The sequence below is a fragment of the Rhea pennata genome, chromosome 5, assembly GCF_028389875.1.
Source record: "Rhea pennata isolate bPtePen1 chromosome 5, bPtePen1.pri, whole genome shotgun sequence".
NCBI classification, from domain to species: domain Eukaryota; kingdom Metazoa; phylum Chordata; class Aves; order Rheiformes; family Rheidae; genus Rhea; species Rhea pennata.
In genome coordinates, this window is record NC_084667.1 from 1,929,265 (window position 1) to 1,944,836 (window position 15,572).

General features: G+C 37.9%; 1 protein-coding gene across 5 annotated transcripts in view; it reads right to left on the minus strand.

The window, feature by feature from the left end:
- Positions 1 to 2,579: 2,579 nt before the first annotated feature.
- Positions 2,580 to 15,572, minus strand: part of MIA2 (MIA SH3 domain ER export factor 2) — a 36,552-nt gene continuing 23,559 nt past the window's right edge. For 4 of the 5 annotated variants that reach the window (XM_062577327.1, XM_062577331.1, XM_062577328.1 and 1 more), the window contains 12 exons: positions 15,336 to 15,474; positions 13,633 to 13,734; positions 12,324 to 12,384; positions 11,967 to 12,002; positions 10,948 to 11,015; positions 10,175 to 10,257; positions 9,724 to 9,855; positions 7,665 to 7,820; positions 6,058 to 6,189; positions 4,654 to 4,730; positions 4,045 to 4,270; positions 2,580 to 3,171 (listed from right to left, as the gene is read on the minus strand). In XM_062577327.1, the coding sequence (XP_062433311.1) occupies positions 3,020 to 3,171; positions 4,045 to 4,270; positions 4,654 to 4,730; positions 6,058 to 6,189; positions 7,665 to 7,820; positions 9,724 to 9,855; positions 10,175 to 10,257; positions 10,948 to 11,015; positions 11,967 to 12,002; positions 12,324 to 12,384; positions 13,633 to 13,734; positions 15,336 to 15,474 (1,364 nt within the window). In that variant the 3' untranslated portion in view covers positions 2,580 to 3,019. The remainder of the gene's footprint in view (positions 3,172 to 4,044; positions 4,271 to 4,653; positions 4,731 to 6,057; positions 6,190 to 7,664; positions 7,821 to 9,723; positions 9,856 to 10,174; positions 10,258 to 10,947; positions 11,016 to 11,966; positions 12,003 to 12,323; positions 12,385 to 13,632; positions 13,735 to 15,335; positions 15,475 to 15,572) is intronic. The other variant, XM_062577329.1, reaches the window with a different exon arrangement.

Genomic DNA, 15,572 nt, shown 5'->3' on the forward strand with positions numbered 1-15,572 from the left:
GGCTCTGGACATGCGCGTCCCGGAGGGGACGTGCAGGAGGGGAGCTCTGTGTAGTAGCTACATCTGGTAGGGCTGGTTCAGTGTTGTCTGGACGTGGGTGGTGCGCTCAAAATGAGCAGGATTTCTGGCTGTTCCTTCAGAATTTCCAGAGAAAACACTGTTGCTTCTCACTTAAACACAGTTAGGGGATGTTAATTTTATCGGTGCGGACCACTGTGGTTTTATGGATAACTAACTGCCTTATTTAACTCACATAGTAACGTATTTACCTTTTTGTAATATAAATGAGTTCTCTTTTCTTCGTCTAACCTATTTTCTACTTTGTTTGTAATTAACCTCCTAGTCGCAGGAGCGGCAGGCTGCGTGGCTGCTGGTGGAGGCGTGCAGGTCCACCAGTTTCGGCAGTTATAGCCCCACGTTTACAATGGTTTATGGATGTCCGCTGTTAGGATTCCATAACTGATCTTCGATACGTTTTAACAGCTGGATATGGTGTGTGTTCCAGATGTGAATTCAGCTCATTTAATAAGTACTAACGAGCGACTCTAATAACCCTTGTTTCTGAATCATGGGGAGTCTAGTCAGTGGGTCATGACAGTGTGGCGAGACTCGTAACTTGAGTAGCGTGAAAGATGGAAATGCACCTCTGATTATTCCGTTTTCTTAGCAATGCGCAAAAGTTACTGGTTTTGTTGTTCGTATTTTTAGCAACAATCTGAGTTAAGGATCTCAGGAGGAAAAGATTCAAACTGAAGCAATCTCAGATGAATTACTAGGGAACCAGGACGGTCATCATGCGGAAAACGTGAGTGAGGCGTTACCAGCTGCGGGCGTTTGCCTTGAGGGGGGGTTGCATAATCCCAAGTGTGAGTGAGTCTTGCATTTTTCTTTTTTCCCCTCCTTTCTCCCCTGCGCAGACACTGAGGTCGAGTTAGTCCTCCTGCCCGCTAGGCCTAGTCGCGGTAGGCAGGCGCTTGGCACACGAGCTGCCAGGCGCTACAGAAGTCGGGATGCCTTTTTTTGGAGGCAGGGAATGTTTTCTCCACGTATGCACACACTTGTGACTCACCTCAATTAGGCATATCTGAGTTCAGCTTATGGGTTATTATGCCCTATTTCCCCTTGCATAAAGCTGAACTTTTTAAACTGTTAGTACATAGATAAAACTTGGGGTATTAATTGGAAAAAAAATATGCTGGAATTCTTCCTCTGCAGGATGATCTAACCAGTGCAGAACAAGCGTGATCTTAGTCCAGCTTTTATTTTGCCCAAAGCTTCATGTATCTCTTTTTGGGCACAGAACATGCTGCTTTGGTGGAGGAAGGAAGGATGTTTTGGAGGCAGTTAAATAAGTTACGAACAACTATTTAGCCTACACAGAGAAAATACTGCATTTGTTCAGAAAAACATAGGTGCGTTCTTACGTAGCCTGCAATCTTTAAAGGCAGATTTAAAAAAAAAAAAAAAAAAAAAAAAAAAAAAAAAAAACTTGCAAGGGTGTAGTATTGTCAAATTAATGGTTTTTACGCTATCAACCATTTTCTGCCTGTAGGAACATGTTGGTAGTTTGTAGTTCTGGTTGTTCCTGAGACTGGAATCAAGGAGAAAAGGTAAAACTAATTGTTTCCTTTGGAACTGTGCGCAAGTCCTTCAGGCAAACTTGGAGCCTTTAGAAAGCAACTTACTGGCCAAAAATGATGTAACAGCTGGATTAAACAGCAATTAAAAATTTTCAACACAGATGATCCTTCAGATGTTTGTTGCCAGAGACCAGCGTAAGTATAAAGGGTTATCTAAGTGCCTGTGAGGACTAAACTAGAAGCAGAAACAAGAATAAAGAAAGGGCAAGAATGAGGCATGAAAACGTTCCGAGAAAGCAGCTGAAATCAGCATATGTGGAAATAACATTAAGAGCAGAGCAGGAGCAGTGAGCTACAGAAGGAAACGCTGCCTTGGCAGACCTGAGTAATTTTAAAGAAAGTGCTGGGGACTTTTTTTTAGGTAACTTCTAATTATGGGGTGTGGTGGCTTGTGCGAGCAGAGCAGATGTGCACGCTGCAATTACATGGAAGGGTGAGGGCGCGCGTACACAGACTGGGGAAGGGAACTGTCCGCTACTGCTAGGGGAAGTGGATGCTTTTCTGAAACTTTCCTTCTGCTTTTGCCCCTCACAGCTTCCCAAAATAAGATGAAACTGAATTGACATGAAAGAGCGGAAAACCAGGACTCCTTCGTTCAGCCACCAGCCGCGTTTGCTGCAGCCGTGCCTCTTCGAAGGCAGCGCTCTGGTGCCACCGAAGCATCGCGGATGCAGTTACGGTACCCGCCCTGCTTCCTCCCGACCGAAAACAAGGACGTCTGCAATGCCACAGGGTTGTCCCAAGCTACCAGGGATTTTCAGTGGTGATGGGAGTTGTTCTACAATCCCCCCAGGACAGCTGCTGCTTTGTGACAGCTCACAGATTGCCTACAAGGTGATTATACTGGAGCATGGATGAAGCAGGGAACGCTTTAATTCCTCATCCCTTTTTCACCTATTCCTCCGCTTCAACAAAAGACACTGCACAGCACTGAACAGGGAAGTTGCAAGGAAAGTTTCATTTCATCAGTTACATTTTCAGCAGATATTTATTAATCAAAACATTTTCACATTTTATCCGTAAAGCAAGCATTGCTTTTGGCATGCAAAGATTCCCTGTACCGCTTAACAAGGACGAAGCAGGTGGGCTCCTTCAGCTATTGTTCACATGATTTAATTTTATACACCTCTGAAGAGATTACTCAAATTAAAAATACTTAATTTAAAGTTACTACTGTACAACAGAAATCACTTATTCACAATATTCATAGTTACTTCATCCTTTATTTACAAAATACTATCCTGAGAATTTTCTATTAAGCTTCAATTTGAGCAAAGTAGTTCATGTATGCCTAAGTAACAAATGGTTACTTAACCTCAAAAAAAAAAAAAAGCCATCTGAGTACAGAAATGGCACATCCTGTTGCTGAAATGATACTGTCAAGTTTCTTGCTGTGGCTCTGGTTGTTCTGCAGCTGATGGAGTTGGTTGAGGTGGCTCAGTTCTGTTTTCAGGAGGTGGTGGTGGAGGGAAAAATCCAGGTCGTTGCGGTGGATAGTGAGGGAAAGATCTCATTGGAAATGGATTTCTTACTGTGTGGAAACCAGAGTAGTTTGGTTAACAGCAAACGCAACAGCAACCGCATGCCCGCTCCTCCCCCCGACACTGTATCTTACTGCTCAGCAGCGGCCTACCTAGACGAAACTCGGCGCAGAGCCGCGCCAGGTAACACGCTCCCGCGAGACCAAGATGCTCGGCAGGGGAACACCAAGCAATCGCTTTCCCTCAGCGGTTCCCTACTGGGGAGCTCATCGGGGCAGCCAGCGTCTGTTAACGAGCTGCTGCTACCACCGCTGCCACCTGATCTAGCAGCCAGTGGTTACTGCACCTTTGTAGAGATACTTTGAAAGGCGAAACGCTTAGTTCTTCACAGGTGAAGCACAGAACAGTAAAAAGCAGAGAAAAGCCCTTTAGTCTAATACTTGTATCTTGCTGCACTAACAGAAATTCTAAAGGGGAGCAGTTAACGGGTCTGTCTCGGATGCGTGTCTTTGTACGGACACCAACGTATCTCAACTGGACATACAGCAAAGCTTAATATTACCCCTGTAACGGAGGAATTTATGAGCTTATGTATGGTACAACCTCTTAGGAGGAAAAGAATTTTTAGAAAAGCAACTACTTGCTTTCTTACTCCAGGAGAAGAACCCTTTAAATGCTGAAAGGTGTTTGTATGCATATTTTACAGTCAAGCTAGTGTTTTTACAAACATTATCAGTGTAAGCCACTGCGGAGAGGAAGTTTACTACATGATTAACCCCCATCAGAAAAGATGCTTCCTGTTGAACTCAGCAGTAGCATGCACAGGAAGATGTAGGCCTTCACCTACTGCGACAACTCCCTACTACCTGCACGAAGCACGGATCTTCACAAGCTTAAAGGAAGCACTGACAAAAGCTACGTACTTGGCAATGGAGGCCGTGGAAGCCCAAAGTCTCGTGCTGGAAAACATTCACGGGGTCCATAGATGCCAGCAGGAGGAGGAGGAGGAAAAGGAGGTCCTCTTCTCATGAAAGGTCCTCTAGGATCCATAGGCAGCAACGGAGCTCTGACAGGAGGAAAAGGTGGAGGAGCAAACCCCAAAGCACCTGCTTCACTCTCAGATCCAAAAGATTGATCAGGTAGCAAATTCTGTAACACAATGAGAACTGGGAAGTTAATGTAGGAGAGGGAACATCTTCCACCCCCTCAGGCCCACTCTGCTGCAGACTGACAGAATGGCTAATAAAATGGGTTTAGGTCTGACTCTGCCTTAACAACGGCATAATCCTGAGCAAGACTACCTACGCGCACTGGGCATCAGCTCGACCACGGCTTCATCTTCATTTGCAATAGGGATTATAATAGTCATATCTCAGTTCACAAGACAGTGAGCGCTGGGATAAAAGTACAATTTCATCATTTAGACTGCACAGTGGGATATAATAGATAACCAGAGTACTAGAAACAGTTTTCATAAATATTTTGCACAATAATAAAACTTCTTTAAATCAAGTTTCTGTTAAGCTACTCACACTAAGATTAGAATGATCCTTCATCCCATTTCCGCTTGGTTCTGTTTGTGGACTATTTTCTGAAGATCCTTGCCCATCTGTATGGAAAGTTAAAGTAGTCATTCAGTGCTGACCTCCTCCTCCTCCTCACCACTAGCTGCTTTTTTTTCCCCCTTGCCTCCATCTTCTGCATTAAGAGGAGTGTACTGTTATACTAAGCAACTGTTCTGTGGGCAGACTTGAAGACAACTGAGGATCACAAAGCCATGCCTGAACATTTCTTTCACTTGTATACAAGTTTGTACATGCGTACCCAGGCTGCAGCTTTTACCAGTTTCCATATCCAAATAAAGCATTTTCTTCCATTTTAATATATTTTGCTTAGAAATTACAAGTGCATTTTCCTGCAATGTATCTTAACATTACAGCAGCAGTTCCATTTCTCCTCTCCCTCCTTTCTCCTACTTTATTTTCCAGCCTTGTAACTTACTTTGGGAATTCTCACTTCAGCTCAAAGTCCCACTCTGCACATCCCAGACTGGGAACTACTTCACCAAGATATATTCTTGGCAGAAAGTTTAATAGCAACATCCTTCAAGTCTGATAGATACTGGGTTTCCTCCTTAGCTGCTAAAACATCAAGGAGACTTTTGGTACTCTATCAGTTCTGGATAGGCATTCAGAAATAAAAGAGTAATTCATCCTCATAACTGAGGTGCTCACTTTATAAATGAAGAACAAATAGGACCTTTATATCTCCCTGAGAACAAGTACTGTCAGAAACAACTGGAGAAAATTATTAAAGGGAATTGTCAGAGGAAAGTCTGGCTGACTGGATTGCTACTTAATACACCTCTTTCTTCCAAAAACAAATAAATAAAACAAAAAGTTTGGTTACATTAATTTGCAAGACTTACATTTCTGCATGTATGAAGTCACTAATACCAAAAGATGTAAGACCAGAAACAATACTTCTAACAAGCTCTTAGACTGTTTTAGTTATAAACATTGAAGTCATTTGATTCAGCAACGTGTGATTAAGTTGGGGGCAACTGTACTGTGAACTACAAAAAGCTCTAAGTATGGTAAATACCTTGAAGAAGCAGCTTCACAAGCTTAAAGCCAGTGGACACCTGAAACATTTGATGTTATTCTTTCAGTTTTATTGATGAAAATCTCTAACTTTACCAAAAGTGGGATGGAAATGCCTGTTACCATTTGTGAAATTTTAATGCTATGATAAGCCTCATGGGAGAGGCTGTAACACGTTCAAAGCCCAGTCTGAACGGTTAAAAGGCAGAACGGTGACAGAAAATACCTCACGACTACATCCCCATCCACCCAACAGCACCCCATGACTACCAGCCCATCCGCTGAGATCGTGCATTTGATAGTATCACGGTAGGCAGTTAAAGCAGTTCCCACCTGTTTTATCAAGAGACTGCATGCTGTAAGTTCGTAGTTCTGCTGGTCCAGAAAGTCTTCCGGTATTTGGAGGATTAGGAAGAAATCTCTCTTGTCTCCGAGGAGGGAGAACTGGATCAGTGTAAGCCTCGCCTGTCATTGAAAAAATTTCAAAAGAGGTCAGTGAAGATTCGCAGAGGTATTCTCCTGTTTCCTACCATTTTACATGTGCAAGATTCTCTGAATTTCTCATGTTCGTGTAAATATCCAAAATAACTATTAAGCAGGGTGGGCAAACAATCTTAAAAAAAGACTATGGGAATCCCACCAGGCATACACATACTATAGCTTATGTTTCTAGTAAATTAGGGTCTTGGGAACTGCTGAAGAGAAAGTCTTAGTCATCTTGATTGTTGCTTTAACATATAGTAGAATTTAAAAGTTCTGATTGCACAAGCTATAAACACTGTGATTCTGAAGAGTAAAGACTGGAAACAGCAATGAAGGCCAAAGTCAAAATAACTTACTATATATTTTAATCAGTGCCAATATAATTTCCCATTATGTTTCATCTGCTACAGCATCATCAGCCGTTTCCATCAACTTCTTTGCATCAGATCCTTGCAATCATGCAGACAGAACATGAACTCTATCAGTGAGATCCAGTGCAATGATGGGGTAGAAACACAGCTCGGGACAAGGGAACAAGACTACCTATTTGTGCAGTATCTTGTAAATAGATCAGATTTAGCAAATGTGAAACCGCATCCTGAGTCAACTCCGAGTTCTGTGATCAGGCTTACATGCAGAAGCATAACAACTACACTAGACTGCTGCATCTGATAATCAACGTGCATTAATCTGTGATCTTTATCTGAAATTTTTTGAATTTAAAACTGTAGCATTTTTGCTTCTTTATTTCAGGTATATGGGATGGTTGTTTTTCCCCCTGCATGCTAATTTACTATAGAATTAGCAATAGTATCCTCTTTAGTTTGTTCATGTCTTTCCTGAAAGAAAATATGCAACAAAGATGTTTAGCTGAAGGGGTGAGAGCGAAGAGTTTTCTTTTTCTCTTCTTTCTTTCTTTTTTTAATTATTGACAACATTATCATGAATATAAATACTGAACAGTGCATTTCAGACAGGCTGCCAGTCCCACAGTACTCCTGTACTATTAGTAGAAATGTATTTCAAAATCAGGATTTTTCAACGATAGCTACTTTTCAGGATGTTTTCTAATGCTGAAGTACACTTAAACACTAACTTTCTCAGATCTCTCATGAATCATCTTGCCAAGATCAGTCTTTTAATGCATTAAACAAGCCGCCAGTAAAGTGTTAATACTAACCACTTGATTATGCACTACCAATGTACATTTAAGACACTCAGCATAAAAGTGCAAATGAGCTGCACTATTCAAGAAGGTGAAAAAAAAACTATTTAGAAAAAAACAAAGACAAAAAAGACCCTCAAGCCCCCAACCACTTTCCAGTGTGGCTGCACATGCAATTCTCAGCAAACATTTCATATAGGCAAGCAGAAAATACTTTAAAAAATAAATATATATATTTCAAGTCACTAACTCAACTTTTCCATAAATCTAACAGCTAAGCACTTCTCTTTACCTGGCACAGGCAGAATTATCCTACGTTCTCTGTCCCAGGGAGGAGACAGGGATCCAGTATCTGATGGTGGTCGGTGCGGATCAGTTAATCTATCAGAACTGAGTTCTCTTTCATTACTGGCTTCATACATGACAGTAGTTCCTGGTCCTCTGGATCCTGTTTCAAGAAGTGAGACAGCTATTTACTGAGAAAATCTGAATCCTTTACAATGGCTGTCTGAAAACAGTCAGATAGATCATGGAATGGCAACACTTTGAAGATACGAGAGATGTGTAGCTCTACAGGACCCTCCAGCTGTTTGGTGATGACTCAGCCCAGCTATGTTTACTAGAAGTGATTAAAAGGTTTGTAAAAACAAAAGAAAACAAAAAACAAACCCTATAGTTCAACAGAACTATAATCTACAAAAGACTTTTTTTTTTAAAAAAAAAAATCATTTTAAGAGTTCCTGTTCATTCAGATCAGAGAAACCAGTGCCTTCTCAGTTAATGTTCTTTTCAAAGCTAAAATAACTGCTGCTAACAAGACTTATCAAAATAAAAATCATCATGGTGAAAGTTAACATCTTCATCAGAAGAAAAACACCCATATTACATTCTTCTGGTTCTTTCTATTTAAAAAAGAAAAATAAAAAAAAGACTGAGTCAACACATAACCAAGTGAAAGACTCTGACTATATAATTGAGATCTTTTTTTTTCCCCTAAAGGGACTTAAGTTGCAAGTTTCCTCTAAAGTAGGATTTTATCTGAAAAATAATGAATGTAGGTTTCTGATATCATTCTCTAATCTTATTTCCTAAAGTTAACCTAGAATTTGAAAATTAAGCCATTTCTGTTTTATGCAAAACAAGATGAGCACTGTAATCTCTAGTTAGCATTGTCTGAACATGGTTTGTTTAATCTGCCCCAGTTACAGTAGTTCTCTATTATGAAGAGAACAGTAGTTATGCCTTAGCATAGTCTCTCTCCTTGTTAAGACTGCACTCTGAAATCCAGTTTTTACTCCTCCTCCCCAGCATCAGTTGAGCTATAATTTAAAGATATGGACAACTCCGTTTCATTAGTTACTGTCTCTATACAAAGTTTTTAAGAGATTCCACTTGTGTGTGGTACAGCTATGGCTGAACATTCAGTCTCAGCTTTCTTCTGATTTAGAATGTGAATCAATTTTCATATGCAACTAGATATGCTTTTTATGAAGAGTTATTAGTGAAATCCTTAGGGAAAAGGCATGTTTAGACGTATTTCCCATGAAATACTAAGTTCAGGTGTCAACAGGTATAACAGTAGCAGTAAGTTAACAGTAGCTTCATTTCCTATAATAAATACTATCATGGAGTTCAGTCATCTATCTACACTATTCCTATGAGCATCAAAAAGAACCGAAGGACTAAGCGTTGTTCTTCCCATGCACGACACCTCAGCTTTCTTTCAACTATCCCTGAATCTCTGCGTTTTACTCCTTAACTTCAAATTATCTTCATTTCCTTTCTTTACTAAGGAAAGAATTGTCTTCCTGTACAAAGATTGCCTCAGATTTCAAAGAAAAGGTGAGAAATATTTTCTGGATCAACAGCTACCCACAGAAACATTTTTCATCAATAAAACCAATAAAACTGTCCCATGTTTTTCACAATGTAAGTACTTCCTCCTGCTCTCACAGTCTTTGGACCACTGAAAGGGAAGTGGCAGTTATTTTTTTTCTTCAGAAAACTAACTTACTTTTGTTTACCTTAAAATCAAAAGTTTGAAAATAGGATTTGCTGAAATAAAGAAATTAAACCATGATGGACTAAGTTTGACTCTTCACTTTTCTCAACCTATGTTTTAAAGTGAATCCACTGACTAACCCACTATTAAGAACTGATTTTTCCATTGTGTTACACACCAGAGAGTTTTAGAAGCAAGTTGAAAAGCAAGAAGAGTTTGTCAGGAAATGTTTATCATGAATTATTTGTTTTATTTTTTTTTTCACCATCAAGAGGAAAAGGTGTGACAGGTTTATAGTAGAGGAGAGAGAAATCCAAAATAGGTAAGTTTTCAAGTTTAAGAAGTGTACCTCTTCCTCCTCCTCCCCCTGGAAGCATAGGTGAAAGCCTTAAAGGACCCTCCAATAAAGTTGGAGGGGAAAGAAAAGCTCTTGTTTCAGATGAAGGCCGGCCCATTGGTGAGGGTCCATATGGGGAATGCTCTGGAACAGTTAAAACAAAATACTCAAGTTCACAATACTTAGTTTAACAAATTATATTAACTAACTAACTTCTCAGGTGAAGTTTAAATTGAATCACAAGTGTCATATTCTCAGTCTCTCATTGATACCCTCAGTGATAGTTTCAACAAAATACTCAAAAGTGACTTAGAGTCACTTATGACCCAGTTTTGTTTTAAAGACTGCTATTTGTACATACCCAGGCCAAGACAGTTTTCAAGCAATTACGTATGTGTGGTCTTGGGAAACAAAACCAGAACCCCCCCAAAATTAGGCTCTGTTTTACAATTCAATACTGTACCTCTGCCAAATGGTCTAACTGGAGCATCAAGAGCATAAGGATCCTTTTCTAAAAGGTCAAGTTTAAATTCTGTTTCAGTTAATCTGCAAATAAGCAACAAAAAAAAAAAAGAAAAATAACTAGGAACTATGGAAGTTTTATTTGATTATACTGTTTATGACTAATCTTTCTACTAAAAGCATTAACAAACCAAAGTACTACATTCCATAATTAAAACAAAAAAGACAGCAGATAAATATCACAGAACCCTGAACTTAAGGACTCTTCAAAATACTCCTCGCTTCTACTGTATTTAAACTGCAATTCAAAAATTGAAGTGGCGTGTTAGATGTCAAAATTCCTAGCATGGCATCATTCTCACGATTACTCTAGGTCTTATTTCAAGTATCAGCATTTTCACATCAAGGGTTTCCTCCCCCTGGCCACTGGATCTGTTAACTAAGTATTAACTTCTGAGTTAAGCTGTACAAACCATTCAATAACCATGACTTCCAGTTAATTAGAAAAGAGAAATCAAAATTTAAGTCCTAATAGTATGTTCTGTTCTAAACTATTTCAATATGTGTCACATAGTTTTTTATTTTGTTTGCTGTCACTACAGGAGTGCTCCAACGACTCCACAGCGATCCAGTGTAGTTCTAAAACAAGGACTCTCCCTTGTCTGGGCCACAATGGATTAACATATGTCTAGAAAACAACAAGTTATGTAAATCCAAAACATATTTGCACAGTCAAACTGGTTTTGTTCAGAATGATACCAGTACTGCACTTACTTTTGTCTGTTATGTGCGTTTTCTTTTCTTATATCATTGAGGTGTCTTTCAGCTGCTCGTGCTGTCAACTTCGGAGAAGGACAAAAATCATATGCTTAGATGTTGCTACTTATTAAATGCTTCATAACTGTTACAGATTCTAGATCCAAGATATGTTTCTATCTGAACCATATAGATTGAATATTCGTAATAAATGACTCATGTATAAAGCATATGAAACAGAGCCTCATATACATCACCAAATGACATTAGCAACTCTACTACCTAAATGTTTGAGGAACTGATACCTCTTTCCTGACATTTCTTAAGACTGCAGGAAATATGCTATGGCTATAGCTGCTTTGAAGCATCTATAAAATACATGCAGGATTTAAAATCTGAAATTTTATACAGAAGGTTTATTTGAAAAATAATACAGCTAAAATATATAAAATTACGAGTACTAAGTCCCATAGCTTTTAATATGATTCTATCTTACACGGATAATAACGTGAAACTGTAGAATGTGTTAGTCAGGAGATATTTTAAGTTTCCTGTTTGAAGAAGATATAAAATGCAGCAACATTCTTGCAAAGCTGTCCCTGGAACATAATGTTCTCACAGGACATACTGTCTGCTATTAGTAGATAAAAGGAGTCAAGTACACCCAGGGAAAACATTAAAATGGCACTGAAAGAGGCCAAAAGCTTTTATTATTAGCGAAACATCAGGCATTTATTAAATGCTAACATCTTGTTCCAGCAGATTTATTGCTAAAATGAGTAATATTGGAGTATCATTCTACTGAGCTCATAGGTATCTAGCTTAATTATTGCAACTATTTTATATGAAAGAAGATTTTTTAACATGCTTTTGCTTGTATATTTCTGTAAGTAATCAGCAAGCTTAAAGGGTGCAGTTTATTTCTGAATACCTGTTTTTAACGAGAAACTTAAAATGATAAAGCAAGCTGCCCAAATAATTGAAAAGGAAGACAGTACTTCATGCATAAAGCTAAAATCTTAGTATCTGGAACTTACCCAATTATCATGAGCTTTTTTCTCATGAGAAGTAATCTGTTAGAGAGAGACATTCATTAGATCATCACTGAAGTACGCTATTCAGCTAAGAAAGAAAACTTAAGACCAAATATAAGCTCTCATTCATAAATTTAGTATATGCAGATAATTAATTATGAGATATTTAAATTTAAACTGAAAAGTTACTTTTTAATAAAAGTTACCTGGCGATTTCTGCTATGAAATTGTGTCAACTAAGAAAAAATAATTAAAAAAAAAAAAAGCCAAATACACTATTGCAACCTAGTTTAAAGTGGTATTTCAGTTGCAGTATCTTTCCTCTTTGGTGTAGGTGTTAGAGTAATACAAAACACTTACCTGATTCTGGTAAGAACGAATGGTTCTTTCTAGTTCTTCTTCAAGATCTTTTGCTCTCTGCCTGTATGGAAAAACAGGACATTATAATAAAAGTATGTTGAGGAAGATAATTTTAAATATAGTAAATACCATAGTAAACACAAGGTACAATTAGAGATTTTGTATCTAGAAAGAACCATTGTCACTTAGGACAATGGGGTACCTAAAAATGACAATCGCAACAGAAGTTCTAAGCCCTACTGGAACAGCACAAAGACGATGCAGAAAACTTCTTGGCGGTCTGTGAAATAAAGGATACCGCCCTGCGGTACGCAAGAACAGCCAGCCCTTGCCCAGCTCAGAAAATGTACCAGTATGGCTGGAACACTGTGCCATTAGCGTCCACCACAGCCAGTTCCGAGGGACAGTGACTTGCACCAAAATTATACCAAGACTACAAAAAGTATCATGCCAATTTTGTTGCCAGCTGCCCTGTAGACATCCTCTTCAGGTTCCACACGCTCTCAGCAGGTTGCTCTGAGATGCATTCACTGCTTGCTTATATTTTATCTGCAACATTATTAGTCTCTTTAAAATTAAGATCTCTCTACAAATTTCACACTTTAACTGAGTCATAAAGGGTATATTCTGTATTCCTGTATTACTACTGAAGCCTGGCTACAACAATTTTGTATTTTAGAGAAAGGATTAATCTAATTGACATGTCAGGAGATTTTGCTGATCAATATCATACAGTCAATGTCCCAATAAACACTGAAGGAAGATGGGAAATGCACATTACAAACTTAAGAATTAATATTCTATTTTGAGAAAACACAGAAAAAAACAGATATACACAGCTATTTGTAACCCAAAATGGAGCAAATCAGTTAAAAACAATTATAGAAAATATTCCCGTAACACAGTATTTTAATAAAGAATAAATTCTATGTATTCTATGTAAATCTGTTAGGTCTACAGAAAAACTCAGCATGTTGTATTTCACAGCATTCTCTTTTAAACTTCCTTAGTATTAATCTCTGTTCAGTGAAGCATACTAGATTACAGACAACTCCTACTGTTCAGTTGAAGTCAACTTGTTAAAAAACTAGCACTTTAATGGAAGAAAATGTCAGTGATTTTCTATACTCAAAATTTTTTAATAGAACAATCTTCAGCATATATTGCTACATAAAAATTAGCATGTAACAATACAAAAATCCCTCAACATTCTAGAAGAAAACACACTCCCTTATGCTGGTATTTTAATTTTCTACTGTCTTCTGTTCACTTTGGACAAATGACAACAGTAACTAAAATCTGTAATTACCTGTAACTATTTAGTTCTTCAGCAGCATGATTAATTTTTTCATCTACTTTAGAAAGTTTTTCTTCCTTCTGTAGGCGTTCTCTCTCTTCTACTGTCAGTTTCCTTTAAGAAAAGTCCCAAACTGTTGTTAATTCTACTTCAAATCAACAACTTTGTAGTTAAGTCTCTCAAGAAAAACTTCTCAAATTACATAAGCATGATGAATACTTGGTATTTATCCAGGTCATAATGAATTTTACAGGTAATGTGCAGTGATACAAATAGTACTAGTTTACATTCTTAATAATTTACTCATTAGCTGTTCTTCATGAAACATTCAGATTATCACTGTTCCCAAGAGGAATTCTGAAGATTATCTATAGTCTTAGACATTAAAGTTGTCCTTGTACAAAAAGCATCCACCCTAGGTAATAACCACTGATTTTCTACATACAAAAATACAACTGAACTAAATTTGGCAATTTGTTCTGACAGTTTAAATTTTAAAATAGTTTTCATGAGAAGAAAATGGTTCTTCATCACAAAGAATGAAATTCTTCCAGGGTCCCTTGTTTTTTTCACCCTTGGTCAGGGAGTTGAAGAGGATAACATCCACACTCCAGACTACAGATCAGGCACAAGGTAAATTCTGCATACCACACATGGACACCATGGCCACATAACAGTCCTGAATAGGAAGAACTGGCTGTTCTCCTCTAAAGAGCAGTTCTTTTCAACACATCCGTGGTTTGGATGGTTTGATAGCACATGATCTATGCGTCTCTCCAAATTTTGTACTCTGCTTCTCTATTTTCCTTCTGCTTGCTTGGACATGACTAGCTTTTTAAAAAGGTGCCTTCTTAATACTAATAACCTCTTTTACTCTGCTATCTAATCATGCTAGCTTCTCCCAATCCCTTTTTGGCATTTCTAAAATCTTTGATAAGCACCATATATTTGCTCTGAGCTCAGTATGGTGTCATTAAATAGCATCCACACCATCTGCAAATGTTTTCTGTTCTGGCTACTCGTTATAGTTTCTTTTTAATGTTTCTCATTTTTTATGTAGTCTCTCTTTTTAAAATCAAATGCTAGTGTAATGCTCCTTACTCCCTTTCTAATTTCACTGAGTAAACCATAAGCCCTACTGAAATCCTGACTAGGAGGTAGAAAGTATAGTCCTGGTATTGTATCTTTGTCAGGATAACATGATTCATAGGGATTCTATGTTGCTTATTGGTAGTAGTTAATTTGTTTATCTGTTTTAACTCTAAGTTTAGTTACACTTATAGAACCACTCTTCCACTGACACAACTCTCTTCCCTGTAGAAAATATACTGCACAATTAGAGCAGCTACCAATTATCTTTCAAGAAGTTTGATACATGTATTATGTCATACCTTTATTTTAAGCCAAGCTTTCCAACTTCACTCACCTTATTTCACAGACTAAGATTTGTTCAGAAAAAAAGAAAAAACAAAACAAAAAAACAAATAGTAACAGGCTTGTGGAAAAGTCTTAAAGGAATACACCATGGCTTCAAGGAAAACAATTACTATAAAATTACTTTGATAACAAATAAACAAGAAGATATAGCAGGGTCTTTTAACTCAAAAATCTCTGAAAAATAGTATTCAATTTTTAAGTAATTTTCAGTCCCCCAAAAGAGTGTAAAATCTCAATTAAACAATTTGTTAAGTATAAAAATCAAGAGCAACATGTACCTGTGCAGTTTCATTTCATTTTCCTGATAAAGCTCAGTCATGACTTTAAGTTTTTGCTGAAGCTTTTGAACTTCACTTTCAAAACGTTCATTTTCAGACTGCAAGGAAACTTGTTCATTTTGGAGGCTCTCTATACGTTCTGTCAAATTTGGAGACAATTAATTATACTGCAATAATACACAGTTTACAAAATTAAAATAGTTGTAAAATTTCAATAACTAGTAAGTTTGTAGTACT